At 42.2% G+C, this 18,910-nt stretch overlaps 1 protein-coding gene across 4 annotated transcripts in view; it reads right to left on the bottom strand.

The window, feature by feature from the left end:
* The window catches only part of APP (amyloid beta precursor protein), a 318,149-nt gene that overhangs the window by 165,002 nt on the left and 134,237 nt on the right, over positions 1-18,910 (bottom strand). For all 4 annotated transcript variants that reach the window (XM_069760868.1, XM_069760867.1, XM_069760870.1 and 1 more), the window contains exon 3: positions 7,795-7,924. In XM_069760868.1, coding sequence (XP_069616969.1) covers positions 7,795-7,924 — 130 coding nt within the window. The remainder of the gene's footprint in view (positions 1-7,794; positions 7,925-18,910) is intronic.

Here is an 18,910-nt window from a genome sequence, read left to right as displayed (position 1 = left end):
CACCTTACCCCATCACGATTACTAGTATAAGAGTGTTATATGGAAAAATGGATCATCTTACTTCATTATCATCATTAGTTTTTAGGCCAAAACAGAGTTTATTGTGCATTAAAAAGTAATTGTGAAAATAATTACAGTTACAGCCCGAAATACCGGGATCACAACGGCAGGCGGGAACCTTAATAACACCGCGGCATAAATCACACGTTATGATAGGATATTTTCTGAGGTGTCATAAAGAGGAGACAGCGGAGATAAATCAAGGCGACATGTAATAAAAGAAGCAGATTTCATGCTGCCAGCGATATTCTGCATAGGGCGTTTTAAAACCCACATAAAACACCTCTTCCGCATGAGACGGTAACGAGGATTTAATGTCAGCGCTTTGCCCCAGCAGGACCTCTCTTCACAGAACCATCAAAAGTTTATTTGCTTCATATGACGGAAATCAAACATACTTTCACACTAGGACAATGCTGCTGTCTGCGATATTCGGGAGTAAAAATGACATTGGCCAGGAAGCCCCATATTTGCCACCGCTGCATTCCCTTGTGTGCTTCCATAAACATATTTATTGGAATAGAGAAAAATAATGTGAGAAATCTCAAAAGTGGAAGATGATTTATATGGTAGCCATTTCAACTAGTCGTTATCCAGCTGAACTGTCTATAATAACTGGAAATAATCCCATTATCACTGATACAGCGCTCCAAATTTCCCGTGTAGCCATACAGCTTAACAGTCAGAAAAATCAGTCATAGAATGTAAGAAATTTGTAATAAATCTCTGTCAATAAAATATGCTTCTCCACTTATGAGCCCTTTTTTATCCTTCCCCAATGTAAAAAAACTACTACTGGTAAAATCTAATTATCGGCTCACTGAGGGATCAGGTTACATGCTCCTTACAGAATCCTATGGAAAGGAGGTGGAAGAAGAAGAGAGGGCATTAGCAGAGATAAAGTTGCTTTATAGGAATGACCTTCTATATGTTTTAATGTAATGTCTGTGTCCTGCTTACCATGGCAGTGCCGGAGCTTTCTAACTTTATTTGCAATACTTCTATCACTTTGTCACATTTGCAAAGATTATGTAAGGAGAATAGTTTTATTTTGGGCATAATATCATGTAATGATATAAACCAGTAGAGAGGAGAAAAGATAAAACGTATAACCCTACTTATTAGACTGTTAAAAGGAGCTCAGTGAACTCATGTTTCTAGCAAATGTTTAAAATGAACCTGTCAGAAGGATTTTACTGCTTAACCTAGAAGCATTGTCAGATTGGCACCGTTATACTGATTAAAATGATACCTGGGGCGAAGAAATCTGTCTTGTGGTTCTTGTGTAATGGCATCATGTCGGTGCTGGTTTCGTTTCACAGCTAAATTGCTCAGTACTGAAATATATCTGGACCGATTCAGCAAAGGTCTTATGCAAGAAAAGTAGCGTAAAAAAAAAAAAATTCAAAAAGTTGCAAAATTTTTGCTCAACACTGTGTTGCACAGAAGTTTTGAGATTTTTGGATGTACCCGACCATTCTATTCAATAAAAGTACCGGCGTTTTGTATGGCAGAAATTCAGTGTCTTGCAGTCCAGCCATACTGGAGAAGCACGAGTGTGTCCATGAAATGCTTGATGAATCGGCCACACAGTGTCCTTTAGGCTACTTTCACACGTCAGGTTTTTGCAGTCAGGCACAATCCGGTGAATTTTGAAAAAAACGGATCCGTTTTTTTTCCACCAGATCCATTTTTTTCCCCTCATAGAGTTGTATTTGCGCCAGATTGCGCCTGATGGCCACATGTTTCATCCGATTTTTGCCGGATCTGTCAAAAAAGCTGTTTCCGGCTGTCCGGCAAAAAAAAAAACACCCAGCTGTCCGGCGAAGAACGCATGAAACTGACGAATCCGGCCACCGAATCCAGTTTTCCATGCATTCTCCATTCAAATTATGAACATTTTTCTTTCTCTCCCCCCCCCCCCCCCCCTTTCCCCATATTATGACAAAACTAGAGAAACCACCGAAGCAGTAAACGGAGGAGGCCATGGCTTTGGGAGGGGTGGACCTTTAACTCCTGCAGCTTTGTTTGTAAAGTGGTGTAGATTTTAAGCAAGAGTGATGTTGCTTTAATCCCTTAACGTCCAATGACGGACAGAGTCCGTCATTGGACGCCTCCCCACCAAAGCCCGCACCTTTTCCGGCACATCACAGCTGATCTGATCAGCTGACATGTGCCCGTCACAGCTGCGGTGGAATTGTGATTCACCCACGGATGATAACATGCTAAATGCCACTTTCAAACTGTGACAGCGGTATTTAACATGCACGCGCAGGAAATGCATCATTATCTCCTCCCATCGGCACCGATGTCACATGACCGCGGGTTGCTGATGGGTTGGCATGACATCCCGGGGACAGCAGGAGACCCCTGTGATTGTCATAGCCGAATAGCTATGAGCGCCATCCTGCGGTCGGCGCTCATGGCAAGTGAGCATTCTGCTACATAGAGCAGGACAGCAGCCCTGATCTATGCAGCACAAGCGATCGGATGATCACAGCTTCTAGTTTCCCATGGTGACTATTGAAGCAAATAAATATTTGAACTATTGAAGCAAGTATATATATATATACACTGTGTTCCAAATTATTATGCAAATTGGATTTAAGTGTCATAAAGATGTAATTGTTTTGTTTTTCAAATAAACTTGTGGATGGTATTGTGTCTCAGGGCTCAATAGATAACTGAAATCAATCTTACACACGTGATAATTAGTTTTTCAGGTGATTCTAATTAAAGGAAAACTACTTAAAAATGATGTTCCACATTATTAAGCAGGCCAAAGTTTTCAAGCAATATGAGAAATAAAAAGGATCTCTCTGTTGCTGAAAAGCGTTAAATAGTGCAATGCCTTGGACAAGGTATGAAAAAATTATATACTTCACAAAAACTTTGTGGTCATCATACCGTGAAGAGATTTCTGACTGAAACAGAGCACAGACAGAGTTCATGCAGATAAAGGCATAAAGAGGAAGGTTTCTGCCAGACAAATTCATTGGATTAAGAGAGCAGCTGCCAAAATACCATTACAAAGCAGCAAACAGCTATTTGAAGCTGCTGGTGCATCTGGAGTTCCTCGAACCTCAAGGTGTATGATCCTTCAAAGGCTTGCTGTGGTGCATAAACCTACTATTCGGCCACCCCTAAACAGTGTTCATGAGCAGAAACAGTTGCAGTGGGCCCACACATACATGAAGACTAATTTTCAAACAGTCTTGTTTACTGATGAGTGTCGAGCAACCCTGGATGGTCCAGTTGGGTGGAGTAGTGGATGGTTGGTGGATGGCCACCATGTCGCAACAAGGTTGCGTCGTTAGCAAGGAGGTGGAGGAGTCATGTTTTGGGCGGAATCATGGAGAAACAGCTGGTGGGGCCCTTTAAGGTTCCTGAAGATGTGAAAATGACCTCTGTTAAGTAAATTGCATTTCTGACTGACAACTTTCTTCCATGGTCTAAAAGCAGAAACGTGCCTTCAGGAGCAAAATCATCTTCATGCATGACAATGCTCCATCTCATGCTGCAAATAATACCTCTGAGTCATTGGCTGCTATAGGCATAAAAGGAGATAAACTCATGGTGTGGCCACCATCTTCCCCTGACCTCAACCGTACAGAGAACCTTTGGAGTATCATCCAGCACAAGATCTATGAGGGTGGGGGGCAGTTCACATCAAAACAGCAGCTCTGGGAGGCTATTCAGACTTCATGCAAAGAAATACAAGCAGAAACTCTCCAAAAACTCAAGAATGCAAGAATTGTGAAGGTGATATCAAAGAAGGGTCCTATGTTAACATGTAACTTGGCCTGTTGGGATTTTATGGAGTTAAATAGCTTTTTTGTTCAGTGAATGTGACCTCCTAATGCTGCAAATTCCACAAATGAGCATTTTCAGTTCTTTAAAACATATCAAATGTTTAGAAATTCTACTGTGCCTAATAATTTGTAACAGTGCATTTTGAGTTTTTATTCATTTTGGAGATTATACTGTTATCATTGGGAGGTTTCTTCAATAAAATTCGATGTATAATCTAACGGGTGATGACTTTTATTAGACTGACTGTCATTTGCACCGACCATTTAGGAAAATCCGAGAAAAATGTAATCTGCATAATAATTTGGAATATATATATATATGTATATACATACACTATGTTCCAAATTATTATGCAGATTACATTTTTCTCGGATTTTCCTAAATGGTCGGTTCAAATGACAGTCCGTATATATATATATATATATATATATATATATATATATATATATATATATATATAATTGTATGTATGCAAATGACGCCCCTTTTGTCCCATTCAAAATAGAACAATAAAAAAAAATCAAATACACATATATTTGGTATCGCCGAGTTCAGATTCGCCTGATCAATATATAAAAAGAATTAAGAATTAATCCAATCGGTAAACGGCGTAGCGAGAAAAAATTTGATATGCCAGAATTACGTTTTTTGGTCGCTGCAACATTGCAATAAAGTACAACACCAAAATGGTATCAGTAAAAACATCAGATCGGCGCACAAAAAACAAGCCCTCACCCGGCCCCAGATCCTGAAAAATGGAGACGTTGAGTGTCTCGGAAAATGGCAACATTATATATATATATATATATACACACACATATATATATATATATATATATATATATATATATATATATATATATATATATATATATATATATATATACACACACACACACACAAACTTTGGCATTTTTTTTCACCACTTACACGGTGTGCAGAATTATTAGGCAAGTTGTATTGTGATCACATGATATTTTTTATACATGTTGTCCTACTCCAAGCTGTTCAGGCTTGAGAGCCAACTACCAATTAAGTAAATCAGGTGATGTGCATCTCTGTAATGAGGAGGGGTGTTGTCTAATGACATCAGAACCCTATATAAGGTGTGCTTAATTATTAGGCAACTTCCTTTCCTTTGGCAAAATGGGTCAGAAGAGAGATTTGACGGGCTCTGAAAAGTCCAAAATTGTGACATGTCTTGCAGAGGGATGCAGCAGTCTGGAAATTGCCAAACTTTTGAAGCGTGATCACTGAACAATCAAGCGATTCATGGCAAATAGCCAACAGGGTCGCAAGAAGCGTGTTGGGCAAAAAAGGCGCAAAATAACTTCCCATGAATTGAGGAAAATCAAGCGTGAAGCTGCCAAAATGCCATTTGCCACCAGTTTTGCCATATTTCAGAGCTGCAACGTTACTGGAGTTACAAAAAGCACAAGTTGTACGATACTCAGGGACATGTCCAAGGTAAGGAAGGCTGAAAAATGACCACCTTTCAACAAGAAACATAAGATAAAACGTCAAGACTGGGGCAAGAAATATCTTAAGACTGACTTTTCAAAGGTTTTATGGACTGATGTAATGAGAGTAACTCTTGATGGGCCAGAGGCTGGATCAGTAAAGGGCAGAGAGCTCCATTCCGACTCAGACGCCAGCAAGGTGGAGGTGGGGTACTGGTATGGGCTGGTATCATCAAAGATGAACTTGTGGGACCTTTTCGGGTTGAGGATGGAGTGAAGCTGAACTCCCAGACCTGAAGACAACTTCTTCAAGCAGTGGTACAGGAAGAAGTCGGTATCGTTCAAGAAACACATGATTTTCATGCAGGACAATGCTCCGAACTACTCCACAGCGTGGCTGGCCAGTAAAGGTCTCAAAGAAGGAAAAATAATGATATGGCCCCCTTGTTCACCTGATCTGAACCCCATAGAGAACCCATGGTCCCTCATAAAATGTGAGATCTACAGGGAGGGAAAACAGTCCACCTCTCGGAACAGTGTCTGGAGGCTGTGGTGGATGCTGCACGCAATGTTCATCGTAAACAGATCAAGCAACTGACAGAATCTATGGATGGAAGGCTGCCGAGTGTCATCATAAAGAAAGGTGGCGATATTAGTCTCTAATTTTGGGGGGGGGGTTTGTTTTGCATGTCAGAAATGTTTATTTCTAAATTTTGTGCAGTTATATTGGTTTACCTGGTGAATATAAACAAGTGAGATGGGAATATATTTGGTTTTTATTACGGTAAGTTGCCTAATAATTCTGCACAGTAATAGTTACCTGCCCAAACAGATATCCTCCTAAGATAGCCAAATCTAAAATAACCCCACTCCAACTTCCAAAAATATTAAGCTTTGATATTTATGAGTCTTTTGGGTTGATTGAGAACATAGTTGTGGATTGATAATAAAACAATAAAAGAAAACATGTCTGCAGTGTCATGGAGTATGATACTGGGGTCATCATCTCACATTACAGATGATAGGAGAACATTCTAGTGATGGGCAGTCCGGCTCTTGTTGGTGATATACTACTCCATATTTACCTAATACATGGTGTACTACTGTAGTAACAGCTCCTACATCAGATTTGGGATCAATATTACCTCAGAAATTCATGTAGCCGCCATGTTCCCTCATGTGTCTGTTAAATTTTACCTCACAAACTACACAGACAGCACCTATATGACCTCCCTGCAGACATGGCTGATATATCACTCATTACTTCTGTATTATACAAAGTCTTCATGAGTTTTAGGTGCTACTGACTATATAATATGGGGAACAAGGGCTGTGAACAGATATCGGCCATGACACAGTCACATGTACTAGACACTGGTGAGGGGAACAGTCAGGGGATGGTATATCACAAGTTGTCCATAAATATTGAAATGCCCATAAACATTGGGCTGCACTTCAATGAGAAATCAATACAAAAACAAAATTTTGCTTCTGGTGTGATAATCAAAAACAAACATTAGAAGTGACAAAAGACAATAATATTAGGTATAAAACCATAACATTTTGATGAAAGTTAAAAACACTTAACAATGTTAAGACAAGGAGCTAGTAAAAATAGAGGTATAGATTGTTGAAAAATAAATAGCAGCTAGGTATACACTGGTACTCGTCTCCATATTAATTGAAAATCATGTAACACAATGAGGTAGATAGAAATGAAAATAATCATGAAATTTATCCAAAATTCCCTAAAGTGCTAATACAAAAACAAGGTGATAAAGAATTATCTCAAGCGCCAATGTTGGTCAAAATGTAGTCAAAAAGGATAAAAATCCTGGTTATAATAAATCAGGTGTTATCAGGAAAATGAAAACGCCAAGTGCAATAAATGTGATTGACGTCTAGATTGCTCTTAACATACGGTAATCTTACAATATTAGCATGTGTGTATATAGCCACAAAAAGGAGATTGATTAAACAACAATCCAAACTTTATAAAATATTCTCCCTACTGTAGGCTTATGCTGCATATGACATTATATATATATATATATATATATATATATATATATATATATATATATATATATATATAAATAAATGCATATATATATTATTATTTATATTGAAATAAATGCATTTACTTTTGTCTATAGCGACCAACATAGTTGGCGAAGAAAACTCAATATAAAAATATGGTTTAAACAGTATGGGATACCTTAAGTCTGCTGCAGTAAATAGTAATTGGCAAACTATAACCCCATGGCCGCCCCTTTATGGCTGCCAGTCCTGGTGCTGTATGTCAGACATAGGCAACCAGAACACTATATTTTACCTTTACATCTACGCAGGGATTTGCAGCTTTGTATCAGAAAAATTAAAGGTCTAAGAGCAATAAGAAGAACCACATCACATCAGCCATAGAAAAAGCGTAAAAAAAAAAAGAGTCATGAACACTCACCCAAACACCGGTATGGAACCACAATATGAGTGTGGCTCTTGCACTGTTTGCGTCCCCTCTTACACCAGTTATTGATCGTGACTGGTTGATTAGCTTCCACCACATTGGTTATCTGTAACTCTGGGTAAACCTGGAGAAAAAGGACACTGACATTTAGAGGGACATTAAGTTTCTAGCAATTTTTTCATAAGCTACTAACAAAAACAAAGAAGTAGTTGTATGTCAAAAAGGTCCCCACAACGTCAGAAAATAGTTGGCCAAGCGGTCCATTCGATCAGCCAAAGCACTTATGGACTCAAAGATTGGAATGATCTTTTGGCCAGAAGCAAAGTAAAGTAGAGCACCCCAATGCGAATAAATGGACTTAGAAATATCAAAATATCAGACTTTTACAGTCTTGAAAAAGCAATAGCCTACAGCCCTTACCCCAAAGACCAGGAAGTTTCAGGAAGAAATTTACAAAGCCTTATTGATCTATATGGCATAGTGTTACTACTAGCTTTAACAAAATCTGTTATTCCTCTGTGGATTATGTCTTAAGGTACCGTTACACTAAACGACTTACCAACAATCACGACCAGCGATACGACCTTGCCGTGATCGTTGGTAAGTCGTTGTGTGGTCGCTGGGGAGCTGTCACACAGACAGCTCTCTCCAGCGACCAACGATCAGGGGAAAGACTTCGGCATCGTTGAAACTGTCTTCAACGATGCCGAAGTCCCCGGGTAACCAGGGTAAATATCGGGTTACTAAGCGCAGGGCTTAGTGATGTCACTGCTGTGCTCTGCTTTACGGCCGGCGCTGACACAGTCAGTGCGGAAAGCTGACGCCGGGGGACGTGACAGACATCGGAATGTGAGTATGTACTGTTTTTATTTTTTTTTATTTTTACAATGGTAACCAGGGTAAATATCGGGTTACTAAGCGCGGCCCTGCGCTTAGTAACCCGATATTTACCCTGGTTACCAGTGAACACATCGCTGGATCGGCATCACACGCGCCGATTCAGCGATGACAGCGGGTGATCGGCGACCAAAAAAAAGGTCCTGATCATTCCCCAGCGACCAACGATCTCCCAGCAGGGGCCTGATCGTTGGTCGCTGTCACACATAACGATTTCGTTAACGATATCGTTGCTAAGTCACAAAAAGCAACGAAATCGTTAACGAAATCGTTATGTGTGAAGGTACCTTTAATCTACACAGCAAAGCTGAGAAACAGAATATAAGCGACGTCAAATTTGTGTTGAAACTAAAATATTTCAAGATTATTTTAGGATTATCCATATTCAAACAATGAAAAAAGTAATAATCAAATCCATATTAAAATAATCTGTTATTTTATCATGATACATTCCTTTTAACTGTAATATTCCCAGAAGCTTCCATAAGAGTAGCAATAACACATTTGCACTGTGCGCACCATACATCTACAGTGAAAACCGCTGGAGGACGTCCGTGATCTGACAGTGAGCAATGCCGTTATTAAAGTTGAGTTTGTGGGAGCGTATTTAGTAATGCGGCTGGTGAATATCATTACACTGTTATAATGGTTTCAGCGGAAAATTATTTCCTTAGGATGTGCATCTGCGCTATAATAAACACCGCAAAATAATGAATGCCAGGGCTCCCGCATTACATCAAACCAACCCCAACGTCTTATCAAACCTCTTGTGCGCTTCCAGCGACAGTTACAAATGATTGCACGAGTCGTCTGTCGAGACTTACAGGGAATAGGAGATACAAATTGCTATTCATTTCTTTACCCCTTACCTCTTTCTTGTATCCCTGGTTTCCTCAAAATAATATTCTTCACAGGAAAAACAACATTACACTGATAAAAGGAAAGATTTCAGTCACCATGGATATGAGTGTCAGGATATGCTGCTTTATGAAAATCCGGAGTTTCTACTGGCTCCTTATAAATATCATTTATAGATTTTTTTTTTTTAAAGGGAACCTGTCACCCCGTTTTTTGAGATTGAGCTATAAATACTGTTAAATAGGGCCTGCGCTGTGTGTTCCTATAGTGTATGTAGTGTACCCAGATTCCCCACCTATGCTGAGAAATAACTTACCAAAGTCGCCGTTTTCGCCTGTCAATCAGGCTGGTCAGGTCGGGAGGGCGTGGTGACATCGCTGGTTCTTCCTCAGCTTTACGTTGGTGGCGTAGTGGTGAACAAGCAGCGCGCGATCTGCGCTGTAATCCCTTGCATCGGTGGGGGCGGCCATCTTCCTGGGGCCGCGCGTGCGCAGATCGAGTGCTCTGCTGCACGGGGCTTCAGGAAAATGGCCGCGGGATGCCGCGCGTGCGCATTAGAGATCGCGGCGGCCATTTTCCCAAAGCCGAGATGCAAACTCGGCTTTGGGAAAATGGCCGCCGCGATCTCTAATGCGCACGCACGGCATCCCGCGGCCATTTTCCTGAAGCCCCGTGCAGCAGAGCACTCGATCTGCGCACGCGCGGCCCCAGGAAGATGGCCGCCCCCACCGATGCAAGGGATGACAGCGCAGATCGCGCGCTGCTTGTTCACCACTACGCCACTACGCCACCAACGTAAAGCTGAGGAAGAACCAGCGATGTCACCACGCCCTCCCGACCTGACCAGCCTGATTGACAGGCGAAAACGGCGACTTTGGTAAGTTATTTCTCAGCATAGGTGGGGAATCGGGGTACACTACATACACTATAGGAACACACAGCGCAGGCCCTATTTAACAGTATTTATAGCTCAATCTCAAAAAACGGGGTGACAGGTTCCCTTTAAATTTAGGCATTTAGGCCACAGACAGGAGAATTCTATCCTTCCGTGGCCAGCAGATACTTCTCCTCCGATGTGTGCCAGGTTGCTGTGGCAACCCCCGGTACAAATATGAAGTCACTCTCAAGGGCTACTTATCCCAGCTCAAGTGGCCAGAAGCCACCTGAGAATTTAGCTGCCAGTTCAGCAACAGGACTCTTCGACAAACTCAACTGCTATACAAATTCTGCAATTGGATGCTGACAAAATAAGCTCTGTTGCCAAGTTAACTCTGCTATACTGCTCTACCTGTACTGCAATAGGATGATCTGACAAACACAAATATTACACCGAATCAACACTGCTATACTGTTGTTTGAGTAATTATGATAGGACTCTGTGACAAACTTAGCTCTGTCAGTGAGTCAAATCTAGCAAACTGCTATGCCAGCACCGCACTGGATTCTGTTTCATTGCTGAGCCTATCCTATTTCCTTCTGTAATACAACTATTCTATATCTGTTGCTTCATTAGTTCCCACAGTTCCAGTACTGCCCTTTTTGCTGTTGTCCAGTCACAATAGTCTCCAATGTTACATCTGTGCCACCCTAAATCACCATCAGTTATTCGCAATGCCCAAATGCTGCTCATCCGGACCCAAGGACTGTGAGAAGTGTCACATTTTACAGCCTAAAGCAAAATTGTATGTATTCACTTTACTAGTGGATAACAGATTAAGGACCCAACGACATATCTATCCTACTGCCTTCTTCACTGGAGAGACTGCCCAATGGTGTACACCTCTGTGTGCTATGCTAGAGATCTCATGATGCAGAATGTCACAGATCATCAGGAATTACACCTATTAGGCCAACTGCATCTAAATTTTGTTACTTTTCACAACTTTTACGCCAGAAAGCTTTGATGAAACAGGGCCAAAGGGTGTAGAAAGGCAACGCACAGCAGGCTTATACTTAGTAGGTAGGGCTACCTGGTGAGAGCTTGTGATAACCCTGATCTATTCCAGCCAATCTTAGGTGTTGTCCATTATTAAAATACCATTTTCATTATATTCCCAAAGCAACCTAGGTAGCATTATCTCGAATTTACATCCTACCTTTTAAGGCTCCCATACATATTTGATAGTCGACAGCTAGCTCTTCCATACATAGGAATATTTAGCTTGGCTGAGTGCTCCCATGTTCTTTAGGAGAAGGGAATTTAGAAATAGTTAATAACCCCTTTAGCTGTAAAGCATCCTTTTGTGTTGCAAAGAATGTGTATATAGGGGGAGTGGGGAAGTTCTTTGATGGGTTCTGGACTCCCTCTAAATATTTTTCACCTATTTAAAACGTTCTCAGTCATTTTGCAGAACCTGAAGTGGGTAATGGGAGGCAATCATTAATTCCCCAAGCACACTCTTCTTTAAATACCATAGCAGCTGACTTACTAACCAGAGCATAAATCCGATTCCACTTATATGGGGCAGACCGAAAATAGAGCTCCCGAGAGACCAAGTCATCTATAGCACAAAAAGAGGAAATCACGCCAACCTCAACTGAATGGCAGCTATCACTTGCAGTCTACCGATCAGGGGGAGAAGCAGGATGAAGAAAGCAGTGGGAAGAAGCATGATGAAGCGAGCAGTGGGGAGAAGCATGGTGAAGCGAGCAGTGAGGATAAGTATGATGAAGCGAGCAGGGGGAAGAAGCATGATGAAGCGAGCAGGGGGAAGAAGCATGATGAAGCGGGCAGGGGTAAGAAGCATGATGAAGCGGGCAGGGGGGAGAAGCATGATGAAGCTAGCAGGGGGGAGAAGCATTATGAAGAGAGCATTGGGGAGAAGCATGAAGAAAGTAGGGGGGAGAAGCATGAAGTGAGAAGGTGACAGAAGCATCAAGCGAGAAGATGGGAGAAGCATCAAGCGAGAAGATGGGAGAAGCATCAAGCGAGAAGATGGGAGAAGCATCAAGCGAGAAGATGGGAGAAGCATCAAGCGAGAAGGGGGGAGAAGCATCAAGCGAGAAGGAGGGAGAAGCATCAAGCGAGAAGGTGGGAGAAGCATCAAGCGAGAAGGTGGGAGAAGCATCAAGCGAGAAGGTGGGAGAGGCATCAAGCGAGAAGGTGGGAGAGGCATCAAGCAAGAAGGTGGGAGAGGCATCAAGCAAGAAGGTGGGAGAGGCATCAAGCAAGAAGGTGGGAGAAGCATCAAGCGAGAAGAGGGGAGAAGCATCAAGCGAGAAGGTGGGAGAAGCATCAAGCGAGAAGGGGGATAAGCATTAAATGAGAAGGGGGGGAGAAGCATGAAGCGAGAAGAGGGGAGAAGCATGAAGGGAGAAGCATGAAGCGAGAAGAGGGGTGAAGCATCAAGCGAGAAGAGGGGAGAAGCATCAAGCGAGAAGGGGGAGAAGCATTAAGTGAGAAGGGGGGAGAAGCATGAAGCGAGAAGAGGGGAGAAGCATCAAGCGAGAAGAGGGGAGAAGCATCAAGCGAGAAGGTGGGAGAAGCATCAAGCGAGAAGGGGGATAAGCATTAAGTGAGAAGGGGGGAGAAGCATGAAGCGAGAAGAGGGGGAAGCATGAAGCGAGAAGAGGGGAGAAGAATGAAGGGAGAAGCATGAAGCGAGAAGAGGGGTGAAGCATCAAGCGAGAAGAGGGGAGAAGCATCAAGCGAGAAGGGGGATAAGCATTAAGTGAGAAGGGGGGAGAAGCATGAAGCGAGAAGAGGGGAGAAGCATGAAGCGAGAAGAGGGGAGAAGCATGAAGCGAGAAGAGGGGTGAAGCATCAAGCGAGAAGGTGGGAGAAGAATCAAGCAAGGAGGGGGAGAAGCATCAAGCGAGAAGGGGGGAGAAATATCAACCGAGAAGAGGGGAGAAGCATCAAGCAAGGGGGGAGAAGCATCAAGAGAGCAGGTGGGAGAAGCATTAAGCAAGAAGGTAGGAGAAGCATGAAGCGAGAAGAGGGGAGAAGAATCAAGCGAGAAGGGGGGAGAAGCGTCAAGCAAGAAGAGGGGAGAAGCGTCAAGCGAGCAGGCGGTTTATAGAAAGTCAATGGCTGCCACTACTTTACAAAGCAAGAGGGCCAGTTTGACATGGGGCTGATCACTGGTATTATAGGTGTACTGTGCCGAGTATTATAGGTTGTATTATAGTGTTATAATTTGTAACAGCTTGTTTTATGTGGGCATTGTTAGTATTGAAAGGAGCCTGCAAAATACAGTGTGTGGTAGTATTATCATATATGCACATTACGGTAACCCAGAAAGTACATGTCCAAAATATACGTATCCAATTTGCAATGACCAAATATTTGTAGATATAAAATCAGGATAACAGAGTTATTATAAAACAAATAAACTCCTTTATACAAAGTTATAACATTTATTTCAGATCTAACAAAGAGAACATTTAATGTTTTTTTTTTCTCTGAATCGCCGCCCTGGGCTACATGTTCTCTGGAAGGTAATATAAATATTGCAAGAGAGGAATATTATTATATTAAAATTAGGCAGCCATTAACTGTGACAATTGTGAACGGCTCGTGGAATGCCAATTATTTTGACATTCAGTGAAGAAAAAGGTTACCTCCTCGGAGAACAATATTTCACTGCTTATTCCTTAGGAGAGCCGAGCTCTAGTTGAGAACCTGAAATTTTCAAGCATGTATTCACATAGAAGTATAATATTAATCTACATAGGGGGTTGAGGAAATTGGCAAATGTATTGCATCGCTACTGATTAGCACGGATCCCAATTTACAGACGATATTATAATTCACAGCTACATTTACAATTCAGCTGCCCTCAGAGCTGAAATCCCACAGCATATTACTACTGGCTGGGACTCTGCACATAGCTTGTTGTAAAAAGAGCAGCATTTACTCTGGGTTTTGTGCAGTTTTTAGGGGTTTTCAAGCTTGAAAACTATAGCTTGCATTGTACTTTTATTAACCCCTTAGTGACCATTAGTGACTATTTAACCCCATTAGAAGCTGCTGTGAATAGTGACTGCGGCATCTAGATGGTTAATAAGAGTATCGGATCTCCCTCCTTAATGCCATCAGAACCCTGAGATCATGTTCGTGTGGTCCTAATATTTGCGATAGCAATTCACAGCCAAATAACGGTCCTTCAGTCTGCCGGAAATAGGGGCCTGTTCAGAACTTACCGACATTTAGGTGGTAAAAATAACATTTTTTTTTTCTGTCATGCTACTTTGTATTAAATTCCTGAAAAGCAGCTAAAGGGTTAAACAAACTACCTGACAGCAGTTTTGAATATGTTGATCGGTGCCACTTATAAAACTGTATCACTTTTGGGGGGGGATTTCCAATATATGGGTCACCCAAAGTCACGTCAAAGCCAAATGTCCCTTAAAAATAAATAAATAAATAAAAAAAAAAAAAGAGTTTTGTAAATTCCCCCAAAACTGTAAAACAAATTACTGCTACAATGTTAAACCTTCTAACACTAACACAGTAAAAGAACATAGTTACAGATGCTGATGATGTAAAACAGACACGAGAAAGTGTGATTTATTCACCTTTTTGGTGTTGTGTGACTCTTGGTTAAAGGGATAATCTTTCAAAGGTAAAGAATAGCGAATTTATAGACATTTTGTGTCAAACATCTGATATTTTTGTAAATAAATGCAAAACATATGGACTTAAATTTACCATTAAATGGAACCTGTCACCCGAAAAAAAACTGGTGTGGAGATAACTCTGCAGGTCAATAGCGTTACTAACCAGCCTGGCGCCTGCATGCAGCTGAACACTGCAGGGAGAAAATGAACGTTATTGTCCCTGGCAGCATCCGGTTTCAGTCATGGGGGGCCGCAGACGTGGGTTTAGTCATAGCGCCCGAGAATACAGAGTGATGGGCTGCACCGTGGCCTTGACTGACACTCGCTCTGCATTAGGGTTAACTGTCAATCAGGGGAAATCGGGGAAAGCAGGTTACAGCCGCTGCTCTGCATGCTCTGAACCCGCGCCGGCGCCTTCCCCGTAGCTGAAACCGCAACACTGTGGGCTTAAGGCTAGGTTCACATTGCGTTAGTGCAATCCGTTTAGCGCATACGCTAACGGAAAGCGCTAACGCAATGTACAAAAAGGGATTGCGTTTAGCGATCCCGCTAGCGCAGATGCCCGATCTGTGCTAGCGGGAACGGACCCAAAAACGCTGCAAGCAGCGTTCGAGGTCCGTCACAAAATAACGGGACATCGCTAACGCATGCCTAAAATGGCATACGTTAGCGATGCGTTAGATACATTGCGGTCAATGGGTGCGCTAACGGATCCGTTACATTGCGTTAGTGGCGCCATGTAACGGATTCCGTTAGCAGACTGCCACTAACGCAATGTGAACCCAGCCTAAAAGTTCATTTTCTCCATGCAGAGTTCAGCTAAGTGCAGGCATCCAAGCTGCAGATTAACCCCATACCTGCAGGTTAATAGTGTTTTTTCTGTTAATAGGTTCCCTTTGACAAAGTACAACGTGTCACAAAAAAAAAAAAAAAAAAACAGAATCACTGGGATATCTTGGAACATGCCGCGCATCAGATTTGAAACATTTGGCCTGGTCACTAAAGGGTTAAACTGTCGCCCTCACTCGCTGTTTGCGATTTTTGATTGCTTTTCTCCATCATAAAAGTCATTATCCCAAGCTGAGAACATTCCAGGAGGAACAATGGACATTCTTTCATTCTTACAAGCTTCCTTAGAACGGGGAATATTTATCACTCAGTCATTATTACAATGCAAAATATCTCAACTCTAAGTTCAGAAATGCATTAACGTATAAACATATCCACACTGAGGTCGCTTTTACACAGAGACTGGAGTACATTTTGTTAATAATTTACGCCACTTTTCCTCCACTCTCACAAAGAGAGAGTAACAGAAGCTGCATCTCCCCCCTCCTCCTTTTGGTCTGTATTTTTTTTTGTGTTACTGTATTTCTTTCTTTTTTTCTATAAAAGATGGCCATATATATTAGATGTATACCACCAAATAAGTATTTCGGCAAGAGCACCCCACCATCTAATATGTATGGGAACAATAAATAAGGACCAAGCAGTTTGACTTTAACGAGCTGTCGAGTGTCCCAGTGTGTGAAAGGGCGGATGGTTGTGAAAGATACCTGCCTAATATACAGCGGAGAAAATAAGTATTTGATACACTGCCGAATTTGCTAATTTTCACATCTACAAGGCATGGAGAGAGGTCTGTAATTTTTATCGTATGTATACTTCAACTGTGAAAGACAGAATACAAAAATAAAATCCAGAAAATCACATTGTATGATTCTTACATAATTTGCATTTTATTGCATGAAATAAGTATGTGATACAATAGAAAAACAGAACGTAATATTTGGTACAGAAACCCTTGTTTGCAGAGGTCAGACGTTTCCTGTAGTTCTTGACCCAGTTTACAAACAGTGCAGCAGGGATTTTGGCCCACTCCTCCATACAGATCTTCTCCAGATCTTTGAGGTTTCAGGGCTGTCGCTGGACAACATTGAGTTTCAGCTCCCTCCAAAGAGTTTCTATTGGGCTCAGTCAGGAGACTGGCTAGGCCACTCCAGGACACTGAAATGCTTCTTAGGGTATGTGTCCACAGTCCGTAATCACGGCGCTTTGGACGGAGCGGAAAACCCGCTCCGCCCAAAGCGCCGCCCCGTTCTGTACGCGTGGTGATTCCAGATGTGTTCGTTGAACACATCCGGAATCACTGCACCCCATACATAGGGCCCTGTGATTTACCTTGTGGTGACGGAGCGTCACCGCAAGGTAAACAGACATGCTGCAGTCTAAAAAGACGCGCTGCATGTCCGATAACGCAGGGTTCGCACGCATAGTGGAGACAGGATTTCAAAAAATCCCCTCCACTATGCTGTAACATCTGGACGCTGTGGGTTGAAAGCTGCGGCTGTACACAGCGTTCAATCTGCAGCTAATCTGGATGTAATACTGAACGTGGACATATACCCTTATGGAGTCACTCCCTAGTTGCCCTGGTTGTGAGTGTCAAGTCATTGTCATGCTGGAAGACCCATCCGTGACCCACCTTCAATGCTTTTACTGAGGGAAGCAGGTTGTTGGCCAAAATTTTGCGATACATGACCACATCCATCCTCCCTTCAATACAATGCAGTCGTCCTGTCCAGTTTGCAGAAGAGCACCCCCAAAGAATGACATTTCCCTCAAAATGCTTCACCGTTGGGATGGTGTTCTTGGGGTTGTACTAATCCTTCTTCCTCAAAACACGACAAACGGAGTTAATACCAAAAAGTTCTTTTTTGGTTTCATCTGACCACATGACCTTCTCCCAGGCCTCCTCATGATCATTTATATGGTCACTGGCAAATTTCAAAAGGGCCTAAGCATGTGCTGGTGTGACCAGGGGGACCTTGCGTGCCTTGCAGGATTTTAAGGCCATATGCACACGTTGCGGATTACTCTGCGGATTTTTCTGGACTGATTTTGGTAAATCCGCAGGTAACCCGCACTGCAGATTTCCTTTGGAATTACCGCGGATTTACCGCAATTTTTTTGTGGATTCCAATTATGGAGCAAGTGTAAACCGCTGCGGAATCCGCACAAAGAATTGACATGCTTCGGAATAAACAACGATACGTTTCCACCCGTTTTTTTTCCCGCAGCATGTGAACTGCGGATTTTGTTTTCCATAGGTTTACATGGTACTGTAAACTCATGGAAAACTGCTGCAAATCCGCAGCGGCCAATCCACTCCTGATCCGCAGCAAAATCCGCAACGTGAGCACATACCCTAATCCATGACGGCGTAGTTTTACTAATGTGTAAGACTGTGGTCCCAGCTCTCTTCAGGTCATTAACCAGGTCCTCCTGTGTACTTCTGGGCTGATTCCCGACCTTTCTCAGAATCATCCTTACTCCACGAGGCGAGATCTTGCATGGAGCCCAAGACAAAGCAAGATTGACAGTCAACTTGTGTCTCTTCCATTTTCTAATAATTGTGCCAACAGTTGTTGCCTTCTCACCATATTGCTTGCCTATTGCCCTGTAGACCATCCCAGCCTTGTTAAGGTCTACAAGTTTTGTCCCTGGTGTCCTTAGACAGCTCTTTGGTCTTGGCCATGGTGGAGTGGTTGGAGTGTGAATGAGTGTGTGGACAGTTTTTACAGCAAATGTAGGCGGGCACCACTACTGGGGATCACCTATTGCATGCTACAAGAAGGCACAACAAACAAAAACAAGAGAAAAGATAGCATGCATTTTACAGGGATCACCACACAAGAGTATCAAAAACAATAATACATTTTATTGGATCATAACTCAAACACTGCAAAAAAGTTAAAAACATTTTAAAATGCAAACGACAACAAATACATAG

The sequence above is a fragment of the Ranitomeya imitator genome, chromosome 3, assembly GCF_032444005.1.
Source record: "Ranitomeya imitator isolate aRanImi1 chromosome 3, aRanImi1.pri, whole genome shotgun sequence".
Lineage (NCBI taxonomy): Eukaryota > Metazoa > Chordata > Amphibia > Anura > Dendrobatidae > Ranitomeya > Ranitomeya imitator.
Note: the sequence above shows the minus strand (reverse complement) of the source record. Positions and strands in the feature narration are given on the sequence as shown.